General features: G+C 39.5%; 2 protein-coding genes across 2 annotated transcripts in view; both read right to left on the bottom strand.

Moving 5' to 3' along the window:
* Nucleotides 1-17,010, bottom strand: part of colec10 (collectin sub-family member 10 (C-type lectin)) — an 85,576-nt gene that overhangs the window by 16,607 nt on the left and 51,959 nt on the right. The window lies entirely within an intron of this gene.
* Nucleotides 39-15,799, bottom strand: LOC133660166 (low affinity immunoglobulin epsilon Fc receptor-like). The gene is made up of 4 exons (XM_062063383.1): nt 15,612-15,799; nt 15,454-15,537; nt 12,325-13,182; nt 39-727 (listed from the first exon to the last, which is right to left on the bottom strand). Exons 1-4 carry the CDS (start codon nt 15,709-15,711, stop codon nt 348-350), a joined length of 1,422 nt encoding a protein of 473 aa, XP_061919367.1. The 5' UTR covers nt 15,712-15,799; the 3' UTR covers nt 39-347.

Raw genomic sequence — 17,010 nt, 5'->3', positions numbered from 1 at the left:
AGGGCCAACACAGATAGACAGACAACATTCACACTCACATTCACACACTAGGGCCAATTTAGTGTTGCCAATCAACCTATCCCCTGGTGCATGTTTAATTCATAAAATAACCAATTGAATTAATGTCATTGAAAAATTGAAGCCTCAAAACATTACACCGTTTGTCACAACTTTCTGAAAAAGCTGAAAACAATCATTTATTTCGTGTGGGGGGAAAAACATTGGGTAGGTCGAAGTTCCGCTGCAAAAGAAATGAAGGTGAAGATGCCTGATGGATATGCAGTAGATACAAAATGATGGCGTCTTCTGTATAATCAAACATGAGAAGCAGACTCACAAAGTCAATGTTAATCTTCACAAACCCAGGACAATTTTTCGCCACAAAACATATCGTTCCATCCCCTTCCTGCAAGTGAAATCTCAACACAGTTCTCATTTCCATCATCGTCATTGGGCTCCCCTTTCTGCCAGAATCCTTCAAAGTCCAGTTCCTGCCCGTTCACCCACTTCCACTTGCCCTCTGTATCTAAGTCAGACAGCCCGATCCAGATTCGGTCGTAATAAGTGGTGACAAATTCCTGCTCTTCTTTTGTGGTGATGATGGCCAGGTCGCCTCCTCGGTCCTGACAGTCTCTTCGACTTGTTTGCCACGACCTAGTCTTATCTTTCTTGGAGATGTAGTAGCATTTCTCCTGGAATTTGACCCAGTCAGCTGGACAGAGTTTTTCTATAGGGAGCAGGGTCACATTGTCAGTGTTGGGTTAGTTACTGAAAACCAGTAACTAGTTACAGTTACTAGTTACTTCATTTCAAAAGTAACTCAGTTACTAACTCAGTTACTTACACCAAAAAGTAATGCGTTACTGTGAAAAGTAACTATTTAGTTACTTCTTTTTTTCTTCTTTTTTTTTTTTAAAGCTCCCATTAATGCCCCTTTAGCCTTAATTTAAGCACTGTTATTGCACTGGAGAATAATACAATGTGTTGATCAACTTGGCATGCATTTGCATCACTGAACTCTGCTAAGCAATGTGGTCTACATACAACACACAAAGACAAAGATATGTTACAAAGGCCAATTTGTTTCTGGCCAGAACAAATTGACAAAACTATTTTAAACAGCTCCACAACGTAACATACATAAGTAACAAACAGCATAACAACAACATAGCTGTAAAGCAAGAAAGGCACACACTACATACACAAAGCCTAACCAGGCATTTTTTCCTCAAGGAATTCTGACACAAAATCATGTCTGAAGCCCAGAACACTCTACACATTTCCCCAGTTTTAGTTTAGAGATAAGGAAAGATTGGCCTGGCCCACTAGGATCCCTTTTTATGTTTGTGAACTTTATAGTCTATACATTTAGAGTGATGTGATAATCAAACACTCTAGAAGTCTAGAATGAAAGAGTATATAAGAGAATTGACAGCAACGTTCCCTCTAAGGTGCGCACCTGTGCAATTGCGCACTGCTCAAGCGTCCTCTGCACACGGCAAATCTATGCCACGCACAAAATCAAATAAAAAAATAAGCGCATAACAATTTTCGACACGACACGGACACGACAGAGAAAACACTTTTCGTCATCCTTGTTCAAATATTGTAACGTCTGTCGAGACGCTTTGAGGACATGAATTCCATCCATCACTTTACTGAGCAAAACTCTTTATTGACGGCCATAAACACATCACCAAAACATTAGTAAAAAAAATTATATCTAGCAAAAGTGGTCATTTTCTGCAGTACAAACCAGACCAAAAGCAACTTTGTTATATCAACAGCAACCGCTCGCTCTTTCTCACTTGCGCCAACACATGCACATATGGCACTTAGCCAGTGATGCGTTTACAGCCACACAAAAAGTCGGACAACTCCAACACCACACATAAAGTGTCATTCCAGGTCGTTACTCTATGATTTACCAATCAAATGTGTGCTTATTCTAGTGTCATTTATTAGGAATCTTAATTTATAAATATTAATCATTAAATGCTGTTAGTATATTAAATAAATACTAATAAAAATATATTTTTTACAAACAGGAAGTTGCGGGAATGTACACATGATCCCCTGCTTACATCTCATTGTGCAACATGTGAATGTTTTAATGGGAACTAAATGCAATGTCCGAAAAGGGTACAAAATATTTCCAAAGCAGGACCTCCACCCAGACAAACAATACAAGTACACAGTTCATGAAAAACATTATTTGTTGTTATTGTCATTGTAAGTGGGCCTAAACACTTATATTAGAAATGGAAATGACTGCTGTCATTTGATTATAATAATAAGAGAATGTTGTATGTCTATCTGTGTTGGCCCTGCGATGAGGTGGCGACTTGTCCAGGGTGTACCCGGCCCTCCGCCCGAATGCAGCTGAGATAGGCTCCAGCGACCCCGAAAGGGACAAGCGGTAGAAAATGGATGGATGGATGGAGATTGAACTTGTTATTTAGTCAGGTTTGGGACAGGTGTGCTGCTGGTGTAGCCACAGTGTGCACGTCTGATGGTGCTCACATGGGCTCCACTGAATGCTCAGGGAGTTTTTGCGTTTGCTCACACATGAAAAATTACAGGGAACATTGATTGACAGAGTGTGTACCTTCAGTGCTGAATGATGAACAGAGGCAGAGTTAATCCTTAAGTGGTGGTGGTGGAGGTGAAGTGGCATTGGAGTCTCTGTCTCTCTTTACTAGCTACGTCGAAGCATGTTGCTTATGTAGCTCGTTTCAGCAGATTTGAATTGCTGTTTTGGGCAGTAGATGGGATCTTTGATCCAAAGCACAATTTACATTTAACTAAAATGTTATTTTCTTTGTGCTCGACAAAAGAAAAGTAGTGAAAATATCTCTATGTTAACAAACTCGACTTTTGGCTCCGCCATGATCAGACACGCCCCCCCCCCACACCCAGACACACACAGAGCGCAGGTCTCTCTTCTCCGGCTTGTGACACAAGAAGAATCAGAACGATGACACTGCAGCGCTCCGATAAAACACACTTTATACTACATAAAAAGTAACGTAAAATAACGCAGTAACGCATCATGTAGGAACGGTAACTGAGATACTGAATATAAAAAATAACGCGTTAGATTACTAGTTACCGCCGAAACTAACGGCGTTACAGTAACGCGTTACACAGTAGTTAGTTAGTCCCAACACTGCACATTGTTATTTGATCAATTTAACACAACACAACACAATGCAACAACAGCAGCTTCATAGGAAGTGTGCATGTGTTTCTGTCATCGCCATGACAACCCAGGCGAGCTTCTTTATTTACACAACATGTGCTGGACTAGTTTAGCTGCTTCTCATATACAATGGTATTAGCATTAGCACCAGCTTAGTGCTCATTTAGACCTACTAATTAATTATACAAAGATCAATTATATATAGAGAGAAGAAAAGATCAATTATAATATATATATATATATATATATATATATATATATATATATATATATATATATATATATATATATATATATATATATATATATATATATATATATATATATATATATATATATATATATATTATAATTGATCTTTTCTTCTCTCAACTTTGACATGATGTTAAAGGAAAACTGCATTTTTGGGGAATTTTGGGCATCATTCACAATCCTTATGTGAGATAAGAACACATGTCTTTTCCTTTTATGTGCGTTCTAAATAGTGAAAAGCGGCTAGTATGAGGTGGCTAACAATGCAATCTATACCGCCTGTAAAGTGTTCTAAAAAACATTCAAAAACTGACAACAACGCTCCTTTTTCGTTCTGTAACCTGCTCATGAATCAAGCTATAGTGACATTGGTATTGTAAGCGAAACAGCACCATGTTGTAAACCGTCTCCGCGCTTACTCGTTGTGCGCATACGTCAGCGGCCAAAAGTATTTTTTGTAAAGTTTTACTGTATTATTATTTTCATATTATGGAGCCAGAACTCTGCCAGTAAGATTTGGTATTGACATTTTTTTTTACATTGTAGAAAAAGTTGTATTGGCACCGAAACAAGTTTTGACAAAAAATGAATACAAAACATTGAAAAACATTTTTTGATGGATGTTTTCAATGCCAATATTCATATTTTTGTACACTTTTATTGTTTTTGTGTGTTTCAAAAGTTTTTATGATCACTTCTCTTTTTTATGGTTTTGTTTCTCTTTTTTCGGTTTTCACTTCTTTTTTTTACGGTTTTAGACTAATGGCAGTGTTTCAGCGCGAGGGGCGGGTGCTGTGGGCGGGGCCTTTAACAAGTTTACCCGGAAGGAGTTTTACTGGACGGAAAAAACACAGTAGAAGAAGAATGGATGACTAATGACGATTAAATCAAGTGTAAATTGATATGATATCTTTGTGATAACCGAGCCGTAGTTTGAGGATGTAGTACAAAACCCAACACCAGTGAAGTTGGCACGTTGTGTAAATGGTAAATAAAAACAGAATAGAATGATTTGCAAATCCTTTTAAACTTATATTCAATTGAATGTACTGCAAAGACCAGTTATTTAATGTTCGAACTGAGAAACTTATTTTTTTTTGCAAATAATCATTAATTTAGAATTTAATGGCAGCAACACATTGCAAAAAAGTTGGCACAGGGGCATTTTTACCACTGTGTTACATGGCCTTTCCTTTTAACGACACTCAGTAAACAATTGGAACTGAGGACACCAATTTTTGAAGCTTTTCAGGTGGAATTATTTCCCATTCTTGCTTGATGTACAGCTTAAGTTGTTCAACAGTCCGGGGTCTCCGTTGTGGTATTTGACACTTCATAATGCGCCACACATTTTCAATGGGAGACAGGTCTGGACTACAGGCAGGCCAGTCTAGTACCCGCACTCTTTTACTATAAGGCCACGCTGTTGTAACACGTGCAGAATGTGGCTTGGCATTGTCTTGCTGAAATAAGCAGGGGCGTCCATGATAACGTTGCTTGGATGGCAACATATGTTGCTCCAAAACCTGTATGTACCTTTCAGCATTAATGGTGCCTTCACAGATGTGTAAGTTACCCATGCATGCCTTGGCCACTAATACACCCCCATACCATCACAGATGCTGACTTTTGAACTTTGCGCCTATAACAGTCCGGATGTTATAGATAACATTCACACTTTGTATATTTAAATCATCCATGTTTGTATCGAGATAGCTGTGATATTTGGCGAAACTCCGTATGGAACAATACTTTGTTACATTTCCGCGCGTGGAGAAAAGAGCGACTTTAAAATGTAAGTGTAGCTGTATTTATTCACTTAAACATATCTAACGCCAGACATGTAAAGCTTGGTGTGACATTAATTACTAATTTGTGTTGAAATACGAGACTTCGACTATCGTAATGTTGAGCGGCCTCCGGTGGTTCTTCCTCTTCTTCCCCCAGGAGAGAGCCTCATATCCAGGCCGTGGAGACAACTTTGCACAGAACTGTTTTCAGCGTTTGGAAGTAAAACTTTACATCTGATCAAAATATAAGACGAGCGCAGGCTCATAACTTGAGAGGCTTTGGATATTTCTTATTGCCGAGAGCTCAAACCACTCGTAAACGTTTTTGTGTGTCTCCACGAGTTGGAACAAACTGGACTTAAAACACAAGCAATGTCAAACTATTAATCGATTTAAACTATTATACAAACATGGGGTCTGGTTCAAATATAGAGATGAGGGTCTTTAATTTGACCTGCTGCTGTACTCTGTCTCAAAGTGTTAACATGTGCTCAATGTTTCCTTACCATTATTGTTATGTTGTCTATTACCATTATTGTTATGTTGTCTATTACCATTATTGCTATGTTGTCTATTACCATTGTTGGTATATTCATTATTCCTACATTGTTGATACAAATTATTGTTACAGTGTAATAATTATTGTTACCTGTGGTAATGCCACTATTATACAACATCTGTATTATAATCCTTGAACAAAGTAAGAGTGAAACTCATGTGATTAATCACTGAATGGAGAACTGGGGGTGGGATTAAATAAATTATCTTCTTCCCACTCCCCTTCAGGCAAAACTGGACAATCATGCATTACATACTATACATTACCTTTGCACTATATTAATTTGCACTATATTAATTTATATTATTATGTGTTGTCAACTTTGTACTTTTTATGTCATTGTCTGAAATAAATAAATACATTTAAAATTTATGGCAGATTGTCCCGTGCAGGATTATAGCGAGTACCTCATCCCTACTGTTTATTACTGCAGTATCTTGTAACAGACATTTCCACCATGTTTTATTGATATATGCTAACAGCTGACAACTGTCATTTTTTTCATATCTATATTTGTGTTTACTAGAGGTGCAACAGTACAAGTAACCCACGCTACGATCCCTACCTGCTTTTAGGGCCATGGTTTTGCTTCTGATTCGGTATGTTTTGTGGGGGTTAAGAAAACACTATTTTGTATATTTCTCTCAAAGTTATTTTGTTTTTTTGATTGTCATCACAAACATTCTGCAGTAATCAAAGTATAATTGGTGTAGTGAATACTACAAAACTTTTACTAAGTTCAAGTTAACATTTACTAAACAACACTTTCAAATGGTAAATTATTATTTGTATTTTTTAAACATTTGTATCAGTGCTTTGGCAAACGGCAAGCGGTGACCCAGATTGTAGAGTTTTTAAAAGTCAAATTTTATATCTTGTATTGAATGAAAATACATTCAAGTGCAGTTTGAATTTGAGATACTATAAACTAATGTGTACTAAAACATAAAACAAGGGTAATGATTATTTCAGGAATAAAAATGTTTTTCTATCCACAAAGAAATAGAACACAGTGTCTGTCTGAAGAGTTTTTAAGTACATGTTATATCAGAGGAGTGTAACCTTTAAAGAAACATAAGCAAAAAGTCTAAATACAAATATTTAGATATAAAAATGCCTTTTCTGATTAAATTCTCCCAGTCGGGACCAGTACAGTCACATAGACGTTCTCTGATTGCCTGCAAGTCAGCATTCAGGGCAAGATTACTGGGGCGCTACAGCAGATAGTGAAAGTAAAGTCGCTGCTCCTTTTAAATGTTGTGTTTCAACTTCTATGCTAGTGATAGTCACATTTCTTTATTTTCTTCTTCTGGGCTGCACTTCCAGCTGTGTAAGGGGAAGAGGCACAACGTGATTGAACATTCATTACATTGTGACGAGCCTCACTTTCGCGACCGTAGAACGAGATGGTCGCATATATATATATATATATATATATATATATATATATATATATATATATATATATATATATATATATATATATATATATATCTCATACTTGCCAACCTTGAGACCTCCAATATCGGGAGGTGGGGGGGTTGGGGGTGGGGGGCGTGGTTGGGGGCGTGGTTATTTACAGCTAGAATTCACCAACTCGAGTATTTCATATATATTTCATATCCATCCATCCATTTTCTACCGCTTATTCCCTTTTGGGGTCGTGGGGGGCGCTGGAGCCTATCTCAGCTACAATCGGGCGGAAGGCGGGGTACACCCTGGACAAGTCGCCACCTCATCGCAGTATATATATATATATATATATATATATATATATATATATATATATATATATATATATATATATGTATATATATATATATATATATATATATATATATATATATATATATATATATATATATATATATATATATATATATATATATATATATATATATATATATATATATATGTATGAAATACTTGACTTTCAGTGAATTCTAGCTACATATATATGTATATATTTATTTTATTTACATATAAATAAAATAAATACTTGAATTTCAGTGTTCTGGTGGCTATCCATTAGATGGCAGTATTGTCCTGTTTAACTTCTCCGTTCATGATGAGTATATCATTTCGGCCACTGTGTTCAATGGAGAAGTCTGTTCTACAAAATTTACAGGCAACATACACCTTCCCCTTCGAACTGCCCTGGATGAACTGAAATTCTTGTTTCCATTCGTTTTGGAACTTGCAAGCGTATTTCTTCATCTTGCTCGTCGACGGCGTCGCCATGTCTGTAATTTCCTCGTTCTTCTGCTTCGTCTCCTTGTTGTGTGCGCAGTTGTGCACTCTACTCTCTAAAAGCCCTAGATGTTATGACGTCATTGGGCAGGCAAGCTGTTTATATTGTGGGAAAGCGGACGTGAGAACAGTCTGTCCCCACTCAGTCTCAGGTCCGCATTGAGCTGGAGGGGGCGTGGCCTCCAGCTCCGGCTGAATACCGGGAGTTTGTCGGGAGAAAATCTCTGCCGGGAGGTTGTCGGGAGAGGCGCTGAATAGCGGGATTCTCCCGCTAAAAACGGGAGTGTTGGCAAGTATTTTATATATATATATATATATATATATATATATATATATATATATATATATATATATATATATATATATATATATATATATATATATATATATATATATATATATTTATAGTACAGTAATGAAAACAGTTGTTCAACTAACTGTACTGTACTTGCTGCTTACTTAAAAAAAAAAAAACACTTAACTTTCACTATTTGAGTAGCCTTTGTTTTGCCATTTGAGTACTGGCGAGCGATCTCTGAATCCGGGAACATATCCTTCACGGATTTGTTGAAAACATCCGCAAATGAGAACGGAATGTTGCTTGCAAGGTGGCCCCGCCTTGTGCTTCTCTGACCGTTCATGAGTGACTATATCCATTCGGCCACTGTGTTATGGGTTATAGATAAACCTATGGATAACGGAGACATATATAATAGTCTCCTTTTCAGGTGAGAGAGGACGCTAAAGGCAGTGCCTTTAAGGCACGCCCCCAATATTGTTTGTCCGCCTGGAAATTTTGGATATTACAACGTGCCGTAGTTTTGAAGCAATGCATGATGGGAATCCGGATGTTGTGTGTCAGTGTATTGTAATAATCCCAGGAATGTAGGCTCATACGACTTCTTTGTTTGTCTTATCTTTATTGCACAAGATGTAATTCAACCACACAACAGATCCAATGTGCGTCTATCCCTTTTCCCGGCAAAACTCGAACACCCATTTCCTATTAACAACGTCACTTCCCTATCTCTCCCGGAAGTCCCGCCCCCCAGCCACAGTCATTGGCTAACACCCCGTAGCCAGCCGCTACGGCAGACCTGGGCATTCTGCGGCCCGCGGGCCACATCCGGCCCTTTGTGCGTCCCTGTCCGGCCCGCGTGAGGCCAGTCATAAATTACAAAATAAATTTAAAAAAGTATCTATGTCGAGTGTGCAATACAACGGTGCTACTTTTGTTTTGAAAAGCGTTATTTGTATTACTTCCGTGTGGACGTATGCGCGTGCACACACACACACACACACACACACACACACACACACACACTACAGTTGTAGTGCAAGTATCATTTGAAAATAGCTACTAAACAAATCATAAGTTACCCAGCTGCCATGAATTGATTAACGTGGACCCCGACTTAAACAAGTTGAAAAACGTATTCGGCAATCTACTAATAAAAGTTTCAATCAATCAAAGCTGTTACTAAGTACTTGAGTAGTTTTTTTCACTGAGTACTAACTCAAGTGATGACTACTTTTTACTTTTACTTGAGTCATTTTACTCTGAAGCAGGGGTCTTCAATGTCTTCCAGGCCAAGGAGCCCCAAACTGAGAGAAGGAGCGGGAACCACTTCCTTATATACGATATTGTATATACAATTGTGTTTTAAATGAAACTGCTCCTGAGTGTACCTTGTTATAGTCCAATACTAAGATATTGAAATAATATAGTTTAGAGCGGCTAATAACTAGCTGGCAACTAGCGCACGTATTGCTAGCTGACAACTTTTGCTAGTAGACATATAGCGCTCTAAACGCTAGCTGACAATTGGCACGCTAATTGCTGGCTGGCAACTACAGCTCTAATTGCTTGCTATCTTCTTATTTAAAAGATATAGTTAGTAGGTACGTGTCTCTGGTATTTCTAAACTAGTAGAATGAGTTGGATCAATGTTAATGTGTATTTAGAGGTACTTACATTTGTGAAGAAATTGCATGGGGAATATAGTTTATTTTTCTAGAAGTCGAATCAACCCCCCCTGCAGTACCTTTGCAGACCCCTGGAGGTCACGGACACCCTGTTGAAGACCCCTGTGCTTAACGGTACTCTTACTTGAGTACAAATTTTCCCTACTCTATACCAGTGTTCTGAAAATTACTTTAAAAAAGTAATTAATTAGAGTAGTTACTGGTTTCCTTACAAAAGTGCCAAGTGACGAGGGATGTCAGCAAAAGCTCCCTCAGAGCAGCTTTTTACCTCAGCTGTGTTTTTTAGCTGAGCAGCGGCAGTTTTGGCAGCTATGTTGAATCTTTTCACTGGACTGTTAGCGCTAGTAAGAGATTGACTGTGCTTCCATGGCTGTAGTCTCCTTGTCCACAAACGGGGTATTGTAGCTTGTCGCTTAAATCATTGATTCCATCTTAGTAGTAGTAGTTGTACAAGTGTGTGTAATTAACCTACACATTGTTTGCCGTGTGATGGTGCCTCTTCCTAGTAAATATCAAGTTCATTTTAGTGTGGTGCTGGTTTCATTAGTAAAAAGTTACTTCCTGCATTGACCTTGCTGTGCTTCTGACGCTGTCTTGTTGACATCCAACTACATCAAAAGTAATGCGCCGCATTACATCAAACGTGTCGGTAACCTAAGGCTATGTCTACACTAAGCCGGATAACCGCTTAAACGAACAATTATTTAGCCTAAGCCCCGTTTCAGCCACACTAAACCATTGTTTAAGATTCCCCTCCTTGGATAATTTTTTACACGGGTAAGTGCGCCGTGTATTTCTTGAATCTTCGCTCTTAGCTTTGTATGGACTCATTGATCGTTTACAAACTGAGTTCGGAGAGGAAGTGAAGTCAGAAAGACCACGCCCCACACAGGAAGTGATGTCAGAAAGAACGGGCCACAGTCAGCTTTATAACAACCGGAGCTAACCACTGGAAAATGGAGGCGAGTAATCCAGACATGCCCGTGTTTTCATTCTTCTACATGTACAGACGCTTGTGGAAATCACACATGAATACCTTTAGAGATGAAAACGCGCGATTTCAGCTATTTCGGATACAACATATCTCAGACGGTAAGAGAACTTTTGAATGTCCGGGTGAGCTGTGATTCTATTTACCGAAAAACTTTGTCCATTAGTCGAAGGAGAGTCAACAAGAATGCGGGCTCCCGTGGATGTGATAAAAAAGGTAGCGTGTGCTTTGTATTACCTCGCCGTCGAGGGAAGACTACGGAAAACATTGAATGCATTTGGACTGGCAAAGTTATCAGTTATTGTCCGTCATGTATGTCGTGGACTCAACGTCTAGGTCCAGAATATATAAAGTGACAGAAAACGAATGGACAATGAAGGTGAAGGCAAAAGAGTGAGGAGTGTCCTGACCAGATATCTAGATCCCTAGATTGATTGATGTAAAATGTTCTTTATCACATTGTTTACTTTCACGTGTCCAATAAAGATTTGATTAATTTATGATGGCTCAGGTGTGATTCACTACAATAGGGCCTCACAGCACACTGGATTCCAGTTAATTGAAATACCACAACACTGAATATTGTTCAGATAAGTTAAATTTAAGAACTTGCACACAAAACAACACTGGAGGGTGACTATAACGTGCACATTTTCCACGCATGCGTACTAGGTCGCGTTGCGCCGGCAGACGGACAGGGGTAGGGGGTCTTAAACGACCATTGTGTGTGTGTGTGGACAAGGATAAGGTTAGGTGGGATTTACCCTCGATAACCTTAGCCTGCTTAGTGTAGAAGGGGCCTAAGTAAAAGTAATGAAAGTAAAAGTATAGGCGTTAGTAACACCGTTTCCCTAACACTGCTCTACACCCACCTCTCCATGCTGGTTAACAAACAATAAAGAAAGGATATTAAAAACCTTACATTTTTTTGTATGAGGCCCTCTGTGGAAGACAAAAGTTTGAACATGCCTAATTTATACCAAAAGGCCCCCAAGGCATCTTTTAGTTTGTCAAGCCAATGCCTTACTTGAATAAACAAATGCAAAGTGGTGTTGATAGAACTTGAAAAATACTTACCATCAGGAGCAAGGAATGTTTAAAAAATACAGATCAAGCTTTACTTGGGAATCGAAGATGCGATTTTTTGCCAGTAAATTTGGCAAATAACACATAATGAATGTGTTTCATATTTCAAGAACTGATCTTTTCTGAACAATTCCCTTTGAGATCAAATACATTTCTACCCCCTTATTATCTTACAGGTCTGAACTTGTTGTCTCTGTGCAGGCCTTACCTGGTCTGTTATTATTCAACTCTTTGGCCTCCTCCTTCAAGCCATCGCGACTTTCCACCACAGTGTCGAATCGACTCTGCAGGAACTCCAACGCTTTGGTCAGGTTGCTGGACACCAGCCTCAGATGGTCTCGCTCGTCTCTCATTGAGTCGCGCTCTTTCGTGACGGTGTCTCGCTCGTTCAGGAGGGTATTCTTCTCATTTCGCAGGGTGTCTCGTTCGTTTTGGAGGGTGTCTCGCTCCTTTTGGAGAGTGGCTCGTTCGTTTTGGACGATGTCTTTCTCATTTTGGAGGGTGTTTCGTTCATTTTGGAGAGTGCCTCTCTCATTTTGGAGAGTGCCTCTCTCGTTTTGGAGGGATACTTTCTCAACCTCGAGAGTGTCTCGCTCCTTTTTGAGGGTTTCTTTCTCATTTTGGAGGGTCTCCCTGTCATTTTGGAGGGATTCTTTCTCACTCTTAAGAGCGTCTCGCTCACTTTTAAGGGTTTCTTGCTCGTTTCGCTGGGTTTCTTGTTCTCTCTGTAAGATGTCACGCTCCTTCTTGACGGCTTCCTGCTCATTTTGCAGGGTGTCTCGCTCAGTCCTGAAGGTGTCTCGCTGATGTTTGAGGGTGTCACTTTCACTCTGGAGGGTGCTTCGCCCTCTTTGGAGAATGTCTCGCTCATTTCGAAGGGTGTCCCGCTCCCCTGTGACATTGTCTTTCTCTTTAGTCAGAGAACAGAGATTGTTCTCTAACCGGTTGTTGCTTTCGAGCAAGGCACTGTATTTGCCTTGTAGGTGGAAGAATTGTGAAGTCAGGTTGTCAGATTTGACAACACTAATGGCCAGGTCGGTGTCTTTAAGATGTGTTGGCCTGATATCTGTAAAAAAAAAAGAAACCTATTATCTACATTTAAGCTACATTTACACTAGTGTGGGCGGCACTAGGAGCAAGGTTTTGGGTGTCTTGCCCAAGGACACAACGTCAGTGACTAGGATTGTAGAAGCTGGAGTCGAACCAGGAACCCTCAAGTTTCTGAGCCACGCCGTTCCAAAACTTTGATACTAATCAATTAAATACATATTTTTTATAATATTTTTTGTGAATCAGTCATCCGTTATGGCATCTCCACATGGTTTGGAAATCTGTCTGTCAAATTTAAAACCCAACTTCAAAACCTTATCAAGAGGGCTTGTAAAATAATTGGCATGGAGCCCCCTTGTTCCCTTGAAGAAATATTCAACAAGACCGTGAGGAAGCAGGGTCTTAAAATCACCCGTGATCCACACCACATACTTCATAGTGAAATTGTGTTGATGCCAAATGGTAAACAGTACAGAACAGCAACATACAAACTCAACAGGTATAGATTTTCCTTTGTGCCACTGGCAATCAAAGCACTTAACAACATAAACCTACTGTAATAACTGGATGCAGAATAAGGAGTGCAATATTGGGATAGTGCAATACGGGAGGTGTGCAATACGGGGCGAGTGTAATGTGTGATCTCAACTATCTGATATACCTGCACACTGTTAACTGTCGTCACTGTATTGTCGGATGAACTGTATGTATATATGTATGTATGTATGTATGTATGTATGTATGTATGTATCAGTGGGGTGCAGTCACTAGAGGCAGGGGAGGCACGGCCTCACCTTCCATCATGGAAAGAAAAAAAAAAGTAAAAAGAAAAAAATAATAATTAAATTGTTATATGTATCCAGTGATTATACTAAAGTTATGTTCCATTTAACTTCCCCAGTTTTAGATTATTTTTATTTTTATTTTCACATTTGCCGTTCAAATACTGAGAAGAGACGGTGCGGTGATCAGCAGCCAGTTGAGGCACGTCACTGCGTTGTGCCTCAACATGGATTGTGCACAATGACTCGGCTAACTGCTGGCCTGCAGTGCAGTGAGACCGTATTGCTATATGAATTATATTATACATTTCCATAGTTTAGTTAGCTGAGGTGTATAATGTCCAGTGTATTTTGTCAACAACTGTATGTGTGTAACGTATTTCTTGTGCTGAGCGATCATAAAACTCTGCTGCGAAGACGCACTGTGAGAGGCTCGTCTCATAACCCCGCCTCCTGGTGCCAAGCAGCTCCACCGCAGAATGCACCGTCCGACGGGAGCGCCACACCAACCAAAGCCCACACCCAAACCCTCCACGTGCAAGACAGAATCCACCCAAAAAAAGTCACTTAACAAGAAGCCAAAAAGTGCAAAAACAACAATGCTCGCGCTGGAGGAGCCGCGAACGACCGCAGGGACACAACATTAGGTACACCTGCAGACTGCAGCACGGATTTCATATTTCATTCACTCACAACTCTTCCAACACGAACACCACTGTTCCCACACTTAAAAGTAAAGGTAAGACCATAATAACGTTTTTTTTTATTAAATGTGCTTTTTTGTGTGCTACAGTTTGTAAGTGTAAAGTTAAAGTTAAGTTAAAGTACCAATGATTGTCACACACACACTAGGTGTGGTGAAATTTGTCCTCTGCATTTGACCCATCCCCTTGTTCACCCCCTGAGAGGTGAGGGGAGCAGTGGGCAGCAACGGCGCCGTGCCTGGGAATAATTTTTGGTGATTTAACCCCCAATTCCAACCCTTGATGCTGAGTGCCAAGCAGGGAAGATTGCTGGTATGAGCTTTTAAACATAACCCGTTAACTGCTGCCAATCAAATGGTGAATAAGATACTCTTTAGGGTTCATATGTGTGCCTCACCAGTCATGAACCTCACCGCATGCCACTGGTATGTATGTATGTATGTATGTATGTATGTATGTATTTATGTAAAACGCTGTATCTTGATGCCCAAGACAAACTTCTCCTCGGAGACAATAAAGCCATTTATTATTGTTGTTATTATTATTATTATTATTATTATTATTATTTTTATTATTATTATTATTATGATTATTATATAAATCTGGTCATTAGGATGTCGTTGTGGCTTGTGCAGCCCTTTGAGACACTCGTGATTTAGGGCTATATAAGTAAACATTGATTGATTGATTGAATAACATGTATTGATTTATTTTAGCAGTGCATGCAAGCGTTTCCGCCAGCCACACACTCACATTAGCATTGTTGTTTGGATTTGCAGTCATGTCAAGGCATGTACTCACGTTGGGCCAACATAGCTATGATGATAACCAGCAGAAGAAGATAGATCAGCCCCAAACACACAGCTGCAACTCCAATCCACCACACTGTGACACAAAAACAATAGCAATTAGCAATGTCAATGTGTTGTAAGTTTTAAATACGTCTTCAGCATCCTTACCTGATCGTCTCTTTCCATATTCCGATTTATAATCCGAGTCCATCAAGTCCCAACCATCTGCTTTCATCACCTCTGACTTGCTGTTAAATGTCACTGACATGTGTGCAATTTGTAATGACACTTTAGTCACCCTCTTGTTTGTCACACCACCACAAGTTTCACAAGTGTTGCGTCAAAAGCAGCCTTATGAAGGTTTGGGCATCTGCTGAATCGGGGAAAAAAGCAGTAGCCACGCCTTTTGGATGGATATAAATTTAAAGGAGAAGTCTGAAAAAGTTGTTATGATGTGTAATAGGTGTTTAATGTTAAGCCAGCCTTAATATAAACTGTATATTGTACTTTTGTGTAAAACAAATAAGACTCCACTTTACATGGACATTCAAAGATGGCATTTGGCTTGTCTTTATTCTCTGTGGCAAAGCCATCCTTCAAGATGGCAACATTACAGAAGAGTCAGCAAAACTCTAAATTTCCTGTATGCAATAACAGGAAGTCACCAAGCATAAGAGTGCAACATTTAAAATGTTCATTCCTGCCTATTCAACACATCAAGTAAATATACATTTTAGCTTGTGTGTGTGTGTGTGTGTGTGTGTGTGTGTGTGTGTGTGTGTGTGTGTGTGTGTGTGTGTGTGTGTGTGTGTGTGTGTGTGTGTGTGTGTGTGTGTGTGTGTGTGAGACATTTTGTCAGAGATCTTGGCTTCACTGATGACACATTAGTTACATTTGAGATATTCTATCATTCTAACATCCACATTAAAAGGAAAAAGCTTTTAAATGTGTGGCGAGGGAAAGTATGGAGGGTCAAATGAGACAAAATTAAATACATAAATACATCAGAGACAAGCGGTAGAAAGTGGATGGATGGATGGATGGATCATTATATAATCACTAATATATGTAATAATCAGTGTTGGGACTAACGCGTTACAAGGTAACGCGTTACTGTAACGCCGTTAGTTTCGGTGGTAACTAGTAATCTAACGCGTTATTTTTTATATTCAGTAACTCAGTTACCGTTACTACATGATGCGTTACTGCGTTATTTTATGTTATTTTTTATGTAGTATCGGGTAGAAACAGAAGATCTGAGTGTGTTTTATTGGAGAGCTGCAGTGTTGTCCTTCTGAATCTCTTGTGTCACAAGCCGGAGGCGCGCTCTGTGTGTGTCTGGGTGTGGGTGTGGGTGTGGGTGTGGGTGTGGGGATGGGGGGGGAGGGTGCGCAATACAACGTAAACCGTTGGCCAAACAAAAAGGAACCACAGAACACTATAGTGTTCTGTGGTTACTTGCCAAGCGGACGTGACGACAGGCTGTCCTCACTCAGGTCCACACAAACCTGGAGGGGGCGTGCCTTAAGTCCGGCTGGAAATCGGGAGAAATTCGGGAGAATGGTTG

Source organism: Entelurus aequoreus, linkage group LG11 (assembly GCF_033978785.1).
Source record: "Entelurus aequoreus isolate RoL-2023_Sb linkage group LG11, RoL_Eaeq_v1.1, whole genome shotgun sequence".
In the NCBI taxonomy this organism is placed as follows: domain Eukaryota; kingdom Metazoa; phylum Chordata; class Actinopteri; order Syngnathiformes; family Syngnathidae; genus Entelurus; species Entelurus aequoreus.
Note: the sequence above shows the minus strand (reverse complement) of the source record. Positions and strands in the feature narration are given on the sequence as shown.